Below are 12,905 nucleotides of genomic sequence, written 5' to 3' on the forward strand. Positions count from 1 at the left end.
GTCCCTCTGACTCAAGTTCAGTTTGGATTTCCAGCCTGTCCAGTACAGCAGCACAGGAACAGCAGTGATGACCTGTTATGGCCAGCTGGATGGCCATAACTGTTATCAAAATGTTCCCAGGCAGAGCAAAGCAAGATGATAAGGTGTAGAGCAAATGGCAGAAGCAAAAGCATCCACAAACAAGCACTGGATTGTAACATACAGTATGGTGAGCAATCCCCTATCAAGCACAGGAGCCCGTGAATTAGCATCTAAACAGCTATAGCATCTGTAAATTTTGCTCTAGCACACTCCACATTTTAATCAAATCTGTCATCATCTTTAACCCTTCAAGCCCAACATTGAGAGCCAAAAGGACTGCTGTAGTTCAACCTGGCACACAGCCACTTGCTCACTCTCCCCAGGTGGGATGGGAGCGAGAATTGGAAAGATAAAAGTGTGAGAACTCATGGGTTGAGATAACATTTACTATGGAAAGCAAAAGCTACATGTACAAACAAAGCAAAACTGGGAGCTCATTCATTACTTCCCACTGGCAGGCAGGTGCTCAGCCACATCTGGGAAAGCAGGGCTCATCAAGTGTAATGGTTCCTTGGGAAGACAAACTCCAAATGTTCTCCCCTTCCTCCTTCTTTAACCCAGCTTTTATGGCTAAGCATGATGTCACATGACATGGAACATCCTTTTGGTCAGTTGAGGCCAGCTGTCCTGACTGTGTCCCCTTCCATCTCCTGGTGCACCCCCAGCCTCCTCGCTGGCAGGGCAGTGTGAAGCAGAAAAGGCCTTGACTCTGTAAGCACTGCTTTGCAACAACTAGAAACACTGGCATGAAAACAACACTGTTTTCATCAAAAATCCTAAACACAGCATGGTGGGAGCCTCTATGGAGAAAATTAACTCTGTCTCACCCAAAGTCATGACAATACTAAACGTTTTGTAACGTTTAGTACTAACATTTATTTACACAATTTTGTAACCGTTGAAGCACAGTATACTACAGTTAGCGATGAAAGCATCCAGAGGAAAAAAATGTTCTTATAAAAGTTATTTCATTTCAATTTGGCTTTTTTGTTATTGTATAAGAAATATCTAACAATATATAAGGATATATTTTATTTGTACTTTAAAAAAGTACAGAGAAGAGGAGGCTGAGGGGAGACCTCATCACAGCCTACAACTTCCTCGTAAGGGGGTGTCGAGAGGCAGGAGGCCTTTTCTCCATTAACACCAGTGACAGGACCCGCGGGAACGGGGTTAAGCTGAGGCAGGGGAAGTTTAGGCTTGACATCAGGAGGGGGTTCTTCACAGAGAGGGTGGTTGCACACTGGAACAGGCTCCCCAGGGAAGTGGTCACTGCACCGAGCCTGTCTGAATTTAAGAAGAGATTGGACTGTGCACTTAGTCACATGGTCTGAACTTTTGGGTAGACCTGTGCGGTGTCAAGAGTTGGACTTGATGATCCTTAAGGGTCCCTTCCAACTCAGGACATTCTATGATTCTATGATTCTATGAAATATTTCCAGAGCTATTTTCTTTGTATGAAACATCACTCATTATTTATTCCTGACTAGCAAATCAAAGAGCATGTTATTTAAGGTGATTTGTTTGAAAGTATCTTCTTCTGTTGGCTACAATTGGATCTTTCAGCTGCTGGGGAAATTACTGCAAAGCCTTTTTTTTTTTTTCCAGTCTTTTGAGAGAGAAAACATAAAGCTTATTTTATTTAGCAATGCTTTGCATTTTAGAGTTGTTGAATTTGATATAGCTTTATCTGAAGGACTTTTACAGTCCAGAACTCACCTACTCTTTTAAAATATAAATAAACAGATAGTACAGGGATCCAAAATCTGCCTTTAGAAGACAGAGCAATTTGAACCAAAAGTCACTACTCTCCTATATGCTTGTACCTACAGAAACTGTACACTCCCTTTTCACATGTAAGTCTTGGAAGTAGGATATGAATTACAGCATCACAGAATCACAGAATTTCTAGGTTGGAAGAGACCTCAAGATCATCGAGTCCAACCTCTGACCTAATGCTAACAGTCCCCACTAAACCATATCCCTAAGCTCTACATCTAAACGTCTTGGCCAAATGTATACTTAAATCAACAGAAAGCATCAAACCATGTGATTTTTTCCTAAAAGGGGAAAGTTATTTGGGTTCTAACAGAGCATCTTTCTATCTGCCACATTCATGCCAGTGTTCATTGACAAAGTGAAGTTACTTTGAGAAATTGTCCATTATGGAGGACAGGACTTATCTAAAATCTGTTGTTAAATAACTTCATTTTGTGTCTCATACACACTGTGATGAGATTTGTGACCCATATGTTGAACACACATTCAGTGCAAAAGCTGTCTGCCAGGAAGAAGTCAGTTCATGCAGTTTTCCTTCAGGTGGATCCCACTGCTAACTTCACTTCCAGAGGAAGTGAAGCCGAGTGTCTGACTCTTGGCATTTTGGCATTCCTGACCATACCTAAGCATAAATCAGGCATATGCAAAGTTTGCTTTTATCTTCACAGAGATCCACTGTTGTGATATGTCATATTCTGAATACTCTTTATTAGTCCATTCTTTGCAAAAATATATTTAGATGTTAAAATATGTTTTTAAAGGTCTATGAGAATCAAAGAGCAGTAGAATTACTTACCATAACATCTGAAAAGGAAAGAAGAGCACCTGTGTCTTGTAAATAAAGTTATAGGAAGACATATTTCAGTTACTTGGATGAAATCATCTCCTTTTTTATAAAAATAAAGGCTGAATATTTACTAAAAAAAATAAAATGTTGATGGCGTTGACAATGTAGCAGACTTGATCTGTGCTTAGAATAGATGACAGTTTTCTCTGATCTAAGCCTGTATGTGTGCATGCACCAGAAGCATAATAAAACCAAAAAGTTGCATTTTTGCACAAAGGCAGACACAAAAAGAAGTTGAAAACATGTACTTCAGAAACAAGAAAGTAGTTTAAAACCATTCCTGAAGCTAAATTTCACTGTTCAGTAAAATGTGTTCTAGTCTCTAATAGACCTAGTAGGAATTTTCTAGTGTAAAGTTAAACTAATTGTTAGAAGACTAGAACAGAATTTCCAGGGACACAACTAGAAGCATTTTAGAGCTATTTTTTAAAATATAAATATAGACATATAAGGTTCAAGTATTAAAAAGAGATACCATGACACCAGCTATAACTGATAATTCTCTTTAAGAACTTTGTGTTTCCTTTGCTTTCAGTAATGTAAATAATATGTAGTTAATACTCTTAAAATATAAGAGTGGGATTAAAATGGAAAATTGATTTCAAAATAAATATTCAATAGACAAAAAATATGATTTACCTAAGACAGAAGCAGAGAAGAAGGAAAGAATCACTCTTGCTCATTTCTGAAGACCATTACACTGCTTCGGTTTTCCAGGGAAACAGTGAGTAGAATGGAAGAGCCTTGTCACTGCTGGCATTGTGATCTGAAAAATATAACTAGCTTGCAAGCCAGCAGTTTTCTCTGTATCTGATTCAGTGTTTGGCTGCATGTTTAGTATAGCCATTTACAGGCAGGTTTGTAAAGAAGATGAACCATCTCTTTGTTTTTCTGTAGCTTGATGATTTCTTAAGGAACTGGCATGAAGATTAGCCTAAATTAAAAAAGTACTCATATGCACAATGTTTTATCTGAAGTAGGTAAAATGCATAGCAAAATTTTAGGTGTTCTTTTTTCTTTCATTATTTTTTTCTAGGTTTATTCACACAGCTAAGCATCTTTCTTTAGAAAGGTTTCATAAAGTATATGATCTGATAGGAAATTGGTGAAGCGTTTACATCTATGAACATTCAGAGTGAGTGTAATTTCTCCATGGCAAAAGGATACACAATAAAATCAGCAACTGAACAGTGTACATACTCTTTCATACTACACCTCCCTTTGTCACCAGCCATTGGGAGGTAATAAACAGCTTGGGAAGTCAATGTGCTAAAACACTGAACCCAGGGCCACATCCACACATCCATCTGCAGACATCACCAGAGAAGGAACCTGCCTATTACTTTTTTGCACTTCAGGGGCTCTGAACCCTAAACATCATGTAATAATGCACCCTACAAAATGTACTGTGCCTTTCCCAGAGTCTGGCTGGAGAGTTTCTCATCATTAGGATGAAACAGTTTTTGTCATTTCTGAGACACATCTTTCAAGGGCCTGATGTTGCCTAATGTTAAATATAATTAGCAGGTTTTCTCTTCCTGAAAATTTCAGCTGAAATGATTTCAGCAGAGGAGAAACCTATGAAAATAAGAGCTTAAAAAAAAACAGGGTTGAACACTGATGTTGTCACGGTTAGTAATAAATTGAAACAGCATTCAGTTAAAACTTTAGAAGAGTAGTACTTCAATGGAGTTATACAGTATGTTTTATACTAAAACAGTTAACATATTTGTGTATTACTTCCGTTTTTCAGATGCTCCAACATTTGTGTCAAATCAGACCATGCATTACTCTTGGGAAGGCAATCCCATCAATATAACATGTGAAGTGCTAGCAAATCCATCTGCCATAATTCAGTGGAGGAGAGGAAAATTAGTTCTACCTGTAAAAAATACAACACATCTGAAGACCTACAGTGCAGGAAGAAAGCTGATTCTAGAGGTAAGGCTTAAAAAATAAATCAACATTGTGACATTAGTTAATTCATTTCTTCTTCAGTTTGGCACCATTGCAAGTCTTATGCAGTGTGCTTAAGGTTAAGATTTATAATTTAAGTAAAGCTCTTTAAAAAATAAAAAATAAAAAAATAAAAACTATGTTTGAACTGATTTATCTCCACGTTTCTTGTGAACATTTGGAAAATAAACCTCATGTACATGGCTTTTGTTCAGTTTTGCATCTACACTGAATGCTAATGTTACCTGCATTTATTGCAAGTAAATAAATGCGTAAATATAATATTAATCCATGGGGTTGATAGTAAAAATTAGAGTAACTATCTGGTAGGTGCTTGGTATATACAAAAATGTATGTGTGACTTCAGTCAAGACCAAAGCAGAAGGGGAAAGTGAAGCTAAACTGCAGTTGGTTTTGATGGCAATTATTTCTATTATTATTATTATCTTTATTATTGTTATTATTATTAATCTCTAAATGTATCATCATGACTAAATAGTGAACTACTGCATAGTAATGTACAACAAGTCATGTTCTTTGATTAATGATTTCACAACAAAGTGTATTCAACCGCTACCTCCAGTCCTGGTCTCACCTGTTACATCAACTAGATACTCTCTCCTGTGAGGAAATTAGTGTGGAGGAAATTAGTTTTCTTTGTTTACATCTAGTATCAGCAACTTCAGCATATTTTTTCTCTGTTGCCATGGGAAAAATGGTTCAGAAGCTGTAGGGCTAATACGTTTGGGGGTCCTACATCAGATCCCAAGCCAGATGTATATGATATTCTGAAATAAGCTGTGTCTTTTCCCTAAAGTTCAAACAATGAACCTAATTTCTTGAAATTTACAGTATGTGTGTTACTTTGTTGCTGCTTTCAGAAGCATTAGTTGTAATAGAAAAGTCTAGTTTTCTGTGAGATGTGAAGTGATTGTCTCATGGGAAATTGGATAAGAGGGGAGCAAGAGAATGTGCATCATTATGTAATTCAATGTCAGAATAGAGCATAATGACATGAAGAATTTTAAAATAAATGACAAGCTGATTTATGCATGTATGATGACAACTGATGACATTTATCTGTTGAGAAATGGTCTATGATAGCAAATCATTATCTGCTCTCTGTAGCCCTTACTGGAATTAACTATAAATTTACAGATCTGTGTTATGTTGTGGGAAGAAGACAGAAAGGAAATATTAAGTCATTCTAATAACTGATCCTTTATTTTGCCTGAGAACTCATATGTAGCCTCTGGTTTTAGTGAGCTTACACAGGTTAGCTAAACCTTGGTAAGCATGAATGGTTTTTACTTACCTCATCACATATTAATCAATTGGCTGGGTGGTCACACTCAGAGAGTTGATGTCAATGGCTCAATGTCCAAGTGGAGATCAGTAACAGTGGTGTTCCAATATTGACCCCTGGGTCAGTATTGATATTGGTGCTGTTTGATATCTTTGTTGGTGACATGGACAGTAGGACCTAGTGCACCCCCAGAAAGTTTGCCAATGACACCAGGCTGTGTGACGTGGTTTACCAGAGGGACCTCTGCCATCCGGAGGGACTTTGACAGGCCTTAGAGGTGAGCCTGTGCAAACCTCTTGAAGTTCAACAAGGCCAAGTGCAAGGTCCTGAAACTGGGCTGGGACAATCCCAAGCATGAATACAGGCTGGGCAGAGAATGGATTGAAAACAGCCCTGAGAAGGGCCTGGGGCTGTTGGTGGATGAGCAGCTCAACAAGAGTTGACAATGTGCACTTGCAGCTCAGAAAGCCAACCATATCCTGAGTTGCATCAAAAGCAACATGACCAGCAGGTTGAGGGAGGTGATTCTTCCCCTCTGCTCTGCTCTCATAAGACTCCAACTGGAGCACTGGGTTCAGTTGTGGGTCCCCCAGCACAAGAAGGACATGGACCTGTTGGAGTGAGTCCACAGAAGGACCACAAAGGTGCTGGAGCATCTTTCCTGTTAACACAGGCTGAGGGAGTTGGGGTTGATCAGCCTGGAGAAGAGCAGGCTGACCTTATACCAGAGCAGGGAGACCTTATACCAGTCTTCCAGTACCTAAAGGGGGCCTCCAAGAAAGCAGGAAAGGGAAAGCAGGAAAGCAGGTCAGGGCATATAGTGATAGAACAAAGAGTAATGGTTTTAAACTAAAAAAGGGTAGATTTAGATTAAATATTAGGAAGAAATTGTTTAATGTGAGGATGGTGAGGCACTGAAACAGGTTGCCTAGAGAATCTGTGGATGCCTCACCTGTGGAAGTGTTCAAGGCCAGGCTGGATAGGGCATTGAGCAATGTGGTCTGGTAAGAGGTGTCCATGCCCATGGCAATGGGGTTGGAATAAGGCAATCTTTAAGGTCCCTTCCAATCCAAACCCTTCTATGATTCTTTGACGCTGTATTAACTTTAACCTCGCTCAACGGAAGTAGATTTCAGTTATTTTGATTGAACTGGATGGAGTCATCAGGACTAGCTTAATAATTCTGGAGGAAAAAAATATGACAACATCTGACATTAACTGAAACATTGATTCAAAATTCAAATTGAAACACCTGTTTCAAATGTTAAATTATATGGAGGAAAGAGGCTGTTGATAATTTGACACTTACAAAACCACACCTTTCCAAGAAACAGTCTCCACAGTTCCCTTAAAGAAAAGTTTGGACTATCACTGAAATGTGTTCTGCTAATTTATATAGGTTGGCAGTTAATCCACGCTTTGGTGCTATTTTGAAAAGTCAATACAGACCCATACCACCTAGAATAAATGTTATAGAGCCACTTGGTTAACTACAAAGAAAGCTTATGCTGTTCCCTGGCAACTTCTCTTTTTTTCCCCTGAGTGTCCAGTGTATTGTGAATCCCATAAACTAAAATAAAAAAAAATAAATAAATAAAATAAAAATTGTCCTTGCATTATCTATAGGAACAGCAATTTTCAGACCTATCATTGCTTAGTTTAATCAAAATATGTGCAAATAGTGTCTTTGTGAACAAATGTGCAGTTTATTAATTTTTTCCTTCTTTGTTCAAAAGTGAAATTATAGAGATAAACAATGTCACCATTTCCTATTATTTGATTTCCTAATTTGAATTTGAAAAGGGGGAGTTTAACATGAAAAAGGGTGAATCTAGATCTGTATTTTGGGGAATATACTAGACAGGCTGAAGTAAGAACTCATCTGCATATTAGTTAAATGGAACATATTTGCATTTCTGATTTTTTAAAAGAACTTTGTTATTTGAATAGAAAGTAATATTTTCAAATTGTATTCATTTTAAAGATTGCTCCCACATCTGACAGTGATTTTGGACGGTATAACTGTACAGCCACAAACAGAATAGGAACAAGATATCAGGAGTATACACTTGGTCAAGCTGGTAAGTTAATTTTTTTTTTCCAGGTTTATTGAAATCTTTCTTCTCTTTTAATCAAAATGAAGTTCAGACACAGTTTTCTCTGTTTATTTTATTCCAATGGAATTTTTGCAGTTAATTTTAATCCCCTAAAAGTAGAGTAGCAGTTCGAAGGAAAATAAGCCACTTCCCTCAAAATATGAATGCTCTTTGAATTTAATTTTAAGCCCTCCTGAAAATTGAAGAAATGTAATTATGTTAACTTTTTTCCTTTGCCCTTATTACATCCTACGTTTTAACAGTGTGTCTTCATTACCTCAGTGGGTAGACATATGGCTTGCAGGCAGTAAGAATAAGGAAGACCTCTCCTGTATTTTCTTGAGAAGCCAAAGAGAAAAGACTGAAATACTTGAGCAAAGAATTTTTATCATATACAGTTCTAGTCATTTAAAAGCAGAATTTGACCTAGTGTGCTAGACAGAGTTAATTTAAGCTCAGAAATGTTCTACAATCAGTTGTTAAAGGTTGTTAAACTTATGAATATTTTTAGGTCCATCTATCATTGCTTAGGCAAATATAAAAATATGACTGTGTGTTTCAACTTCATCAGGACTATTAACTAATATTAAATGAGAATTTCTTAGCATTTCTTTCAATGATATTTTTTTGAGGAATGGACCGACACTTGTTTAGCAAGCTTTGAGATCTCCTGACATGTGGATTTACACTCTTAGGTGATGCAAATTATTCCACCTTTAATGACATCTATGGATTTATTATGTAGTTTACAGTAATAAAGGTATAGCCAAACTGAAAGCTATGCACCCCTTACAATGCATTGTTATGGATCATTTTCATCATGGAACTTTGAGGTCATATCATACTGCCAGACTGGATGATATATTTGCAAGGTAGAAGTAGAAATGAAGATTAGAGCACTTCCAGTCTTGCATAATATTTTTAAAGTAGGGCTTGTATATTTTTTATGATCTTGAATGTTTCAGCTGTAATTTTTGTTATATTTTTTGAATAAAGAAAATAAACTGTTTGGAGCCCTACTAGGAGGACCTTTGTTGGGTACACTGCTGAAATGTGCATGTCCAATCATAGCCTCTTTTAAGCTACCAATTGTTTCATTTCTTATAGTACTGCTCAATAGGGCAATTATTTTCTTTAGTGTCTCAGGAGTTATAAAAAATGGTTGTTTTCTGTATTAAGAAGTTTCTTAGGTCTAAGCAGTTCACAGCTTTGAAAGTTTTTCCCATTACTTTCAAGGAAATTATTACTAACACAGCATTTACCATTAACACTATATATATATATATATATATAAATATATAAATATATTTTATATGTTATACTATTATATATATATATTTATATTCATTTATCATGAATACTGTACTCTTTTTTTTTTCTTTGTTCTGTGGCAAAAGCAGTTGATCTTCGTAAAATAGGCAAATATAATTTTTCTTTTAAAAAACAACAGATTTTGATGTGGCAAGATTTTATATCATACAGAAGATACATTCTTCTTCAGTAGACAACTTTTTTATTTACTATGTTGCAAATCTGATTGTCCTTTGGTAGCTACATGCTACACTCTACTATTAGCTCTTCCTTCTGCATGTTGCTTAGTCCCAATCAAGTCCTAATTTCCTGCAATAAATTATTTATATTCTGCCTTACAAAACTCTCCCCAATTTAAGGGAAAATCACAAGCTAATTCGTACCCCAAACATTTTTTTGTTTGTTTTGTTTCATTGTGTGTGTATGAAAAGAAATTGTAGAAAAGAACAGTTTGTAGAGTCTTCATTCATGTTTATGGTCATTCACTTCATTTGTCCCATTTATTTCAATGGAACCACTTGAACACCTTTCCATAAAAAGGCTAAAATTATGACTGTAACAGTTTATCTGTACTACTTGTAGCTTTAAATATATATATATATATATATATATAAAACTAATACTTCCTGTGACGTTCAAAATTAAGGTAGTAATAGAAAAGCTCTAAATTTTAAAGAAAAACACTATTAACTAATTTCTCTACCAACTATTCTGTCTCTAGTTAAGAAATCTCAAGACTTATAGAAAGTTAGTGTTGATTTGAATGGGTAAACTATAACTATTATCTGTATGCTATTGTTGTCCTCCTTTAATCTAGGAAATAGACAACCCTCTAGAAACTAAGGACCCAATTTTGTAAATATTAGTGACTGGCATAGGATTTGTAAACTTATATTAAATCCATCAAATGAGGACTGTTCCTAATCCCCTTATTTTAGCCAGGTTACATCAATTTCTCTTCAGCCTGGCTTTCTCTTTGGGGCAACGCATCTATCTATTGATTCAGCTGCACCATTTGCTCTGCTTGTTCTGCAGTGCTAGGTGCTATTGGCCTCTGGAGTATTATCTCTAAGGCTTGATGCATGTGGCTCCACTGGAAAAGAAAAGCAGTAGAAGGGCAGCATGAAATCTTCTAAGAAAAATTTCTCAGTTCCTCTCAAAAACAGAAAACTTGGCACTGGAAGTCCTTTTTAAAGCTGTGAACATAGATTCTAGAAAATGGAAGGAAATATCCCTCAGGTGTCTTACCTCAGAACAAAAGAAGATGAGAAAATGGAGCAATTGTGCCAATGGAAACAGAGGCAGTCAGATTCTGGTTATTGCTATGCACTGTTTTTTTATAAAGAAGTATATACAAACGATAGCATCTCAGTAGATATCTTGTATCTCAGTAGATATCTTGTATCTTTGTATCTGCTGAATATTTCCTAATTTTTCAAAACAAACAATAACATGTCACAACTTAGTGATGCTACAGGATTATTATAGTAGCAATATATTTACATATTATATTATAAATATCATATATTTAGCAATATATTTATTTCTTGCTTTTACGCATAATTAAATTTAATACAAAACAATTCTCATTATTAATTGAAAAGCAACATGGTATTTTGATAATGCATTTTATTTCAGCTAATTCTCACGAGAGCCCCTGGAAATGCGAACGAGAAAAAATAACTCCATACAGGCTGTTTTTGGCTCTGACAGCTATGTCAGAGATGTTACAGATTCCAGTTTTTCAAACAGCTTACTATTCTTTTTTTTGCAATAGTTTGTTTGCCATTTTTCAGTCAATTCTGCAGAAAACGTTATCATCAATTTTGAAAGTTATGTATTGGGGCTGTAGGCAAATAAAGGTAAATTGGTATATATTTAGTGAAACTGTAACAAAGCATTATGGGAAGTTATGTTAATTATGAGATGTATATGGACATTCTATAACATGAAATGAAAAAGCAAATAGAATAAATGCCAATTCTGTAGTAATTATGGTGAACATGTATCCTTAATACATTGTGGTATTGTATTTATGTGAGGCTTGAGGGTGTCAGGACTCCATTGTGCTGAATAATCCTTACAGCAGTGTAATGCATAATACACACTATCTTGAAAGACTGCATTTGTACCTAAATAGACTCTTTCGGTGGGGAAAAAAAAAAAAAAAAAAAAAAAAAAAGCAAATAAAACATGTATTTCACTGCTTCTGCATTTAAGCTAAGATCAACTGGAAGTATTTCACTATTTCTGCATTTAAGTTAACATCGACTAGAAATAAAAAATAGTCAGGAAGATAGAGGATAGAAGCATCATCGTAATTACAGGAACAAAATGCTGAATCCAGCCTGTTGTTTTACTTCAGTGAATCAAGAAGTCCTAATGACTGATATTTCCCAAATAAGCATTATTTTCATGCATTTAAATAGAGCCTGGATTTCCTTGTCACTTTGATTGTAAGTACTAATGCTGGGGTGTAACAGACTATTCCAACAGATCTGTCAGAGAAAAATAAATACTTTTTCCAGCCAGGAGATTGTAGTAAGCAAAGTATCCTGCTAGGGCAAATTTTACAAATAACAATCATTTTACTGAATTGTTTTCTCTTAAAATTCTGCAGGAATGACTTAATGCTTCATGTTTTGTTCCATTTATCTGCTTTGTTTCTTTTTTTCAGCAGATTCAAACTAGTGTTTTTTTGTTGTTGTTGTTTGTTTTTTATTACTACTAGTTAAAACGTGATCATGTGGCATGATATCATTATATTTTTACCTTTGCCCCTCCTTAAGAAATACGGTTTATTGGTGACAGAAAAAATTTCTTTCAAAATTTAGATTTGCAACCATAGTGATGTGTATGACAGAACCATACCTGCTCACTGTAATTATACAGAGCTACTAAATCAGCCTGAACTCTGGATACTGTCATTTAAATCTTTCACAGAAATTGAAGAACTGCAACCTATTCAAGGTTTTACACTGAAAGGTGCCATTACTTGCAAAATGCTGAGAATCTTCAGTGCTTATTGAAGGCTTATTTACGCATGCTCAGCACCTGACTGGTAGTGATCAACCCTTGAAAATACCATGAGTGACATCCTCTTTTCTCATTGCTTAAGCATTTAAATTGGTGTGTGAGTAACATGTAAATTACAAGAAGATCCACAGTCTTTTTCGTTTCCTGCCACTGCAAATGAATTGCCTCACATCACATCCACAGCTTTTGTTTTAGAAGTCTACTTATACTCTGTTTTTTCTCTATGACAGGCTTAGGCTTTGACAAGCAGGTGAGCTTGGCAGATTGTCCCAATGGCTTTCAGAGCCTGAGGTGAGCACAGATATTCCTAGATTTGCACAGATCAAGTTTAGTTGTAGATAATGTCAAATGTCAGTATGTAGTTAGATTATATTAACTAGTAAAGCATTTTTTCCTTTTTGTTGAGATCTCAGTATTGTTATTTCAAATGCTTTTGGGTAGATTATTAGAAAACTGTATGGCTATCAATGATCTAATACAGTGTTGTTGGAAT

General features: G+C 35.8%; 1 protein-coding gene across 4 annotated transcripts in view; it reads left to right on the plus strand.

Moving 5' to 3' along the window:
* The window catches only part of NCAM2 (neural cell adhesion molecule 2), a 291,019-nt gene that overhangs the window by 202,015 nt on the left and 76,099 nt on the right, over positions 1-12,905 (plus strand). For all 4 annotated transcript variants that reach the window (XM_027449269.3, XM_027449268.2, XM_027449270.3 and 1 more), the window contains exons 10-11: positions 4,461-4,648; positions 7,954-8,050. In XM_027449269.3, coding sequence (XP_027305070.1) covers positions 4,461-4,648; positions 7,954-8,050 — 285 coding nt within the window. The remainder of the gene's footprint in view (positions 1-4,460; positions 4,649-7,953; positions 8,051-12,905) is intronic.

Source organism: Anas platyrhynchos, chromosome 1, assembly GCF_047663525.1.
Source record: "Anas platyrhynchos isolate ZD024472 breed Pekin duck chromosome 1, IASCAAS_PekinDuck_T2T, whole genome shotgun sequence".
NCBI classification, from domain to species: Eukaryota; Metazoa; Chordata; class Aves; order Anseriformes; family Anatidae; genus Anas; species Anas platyrhynchos.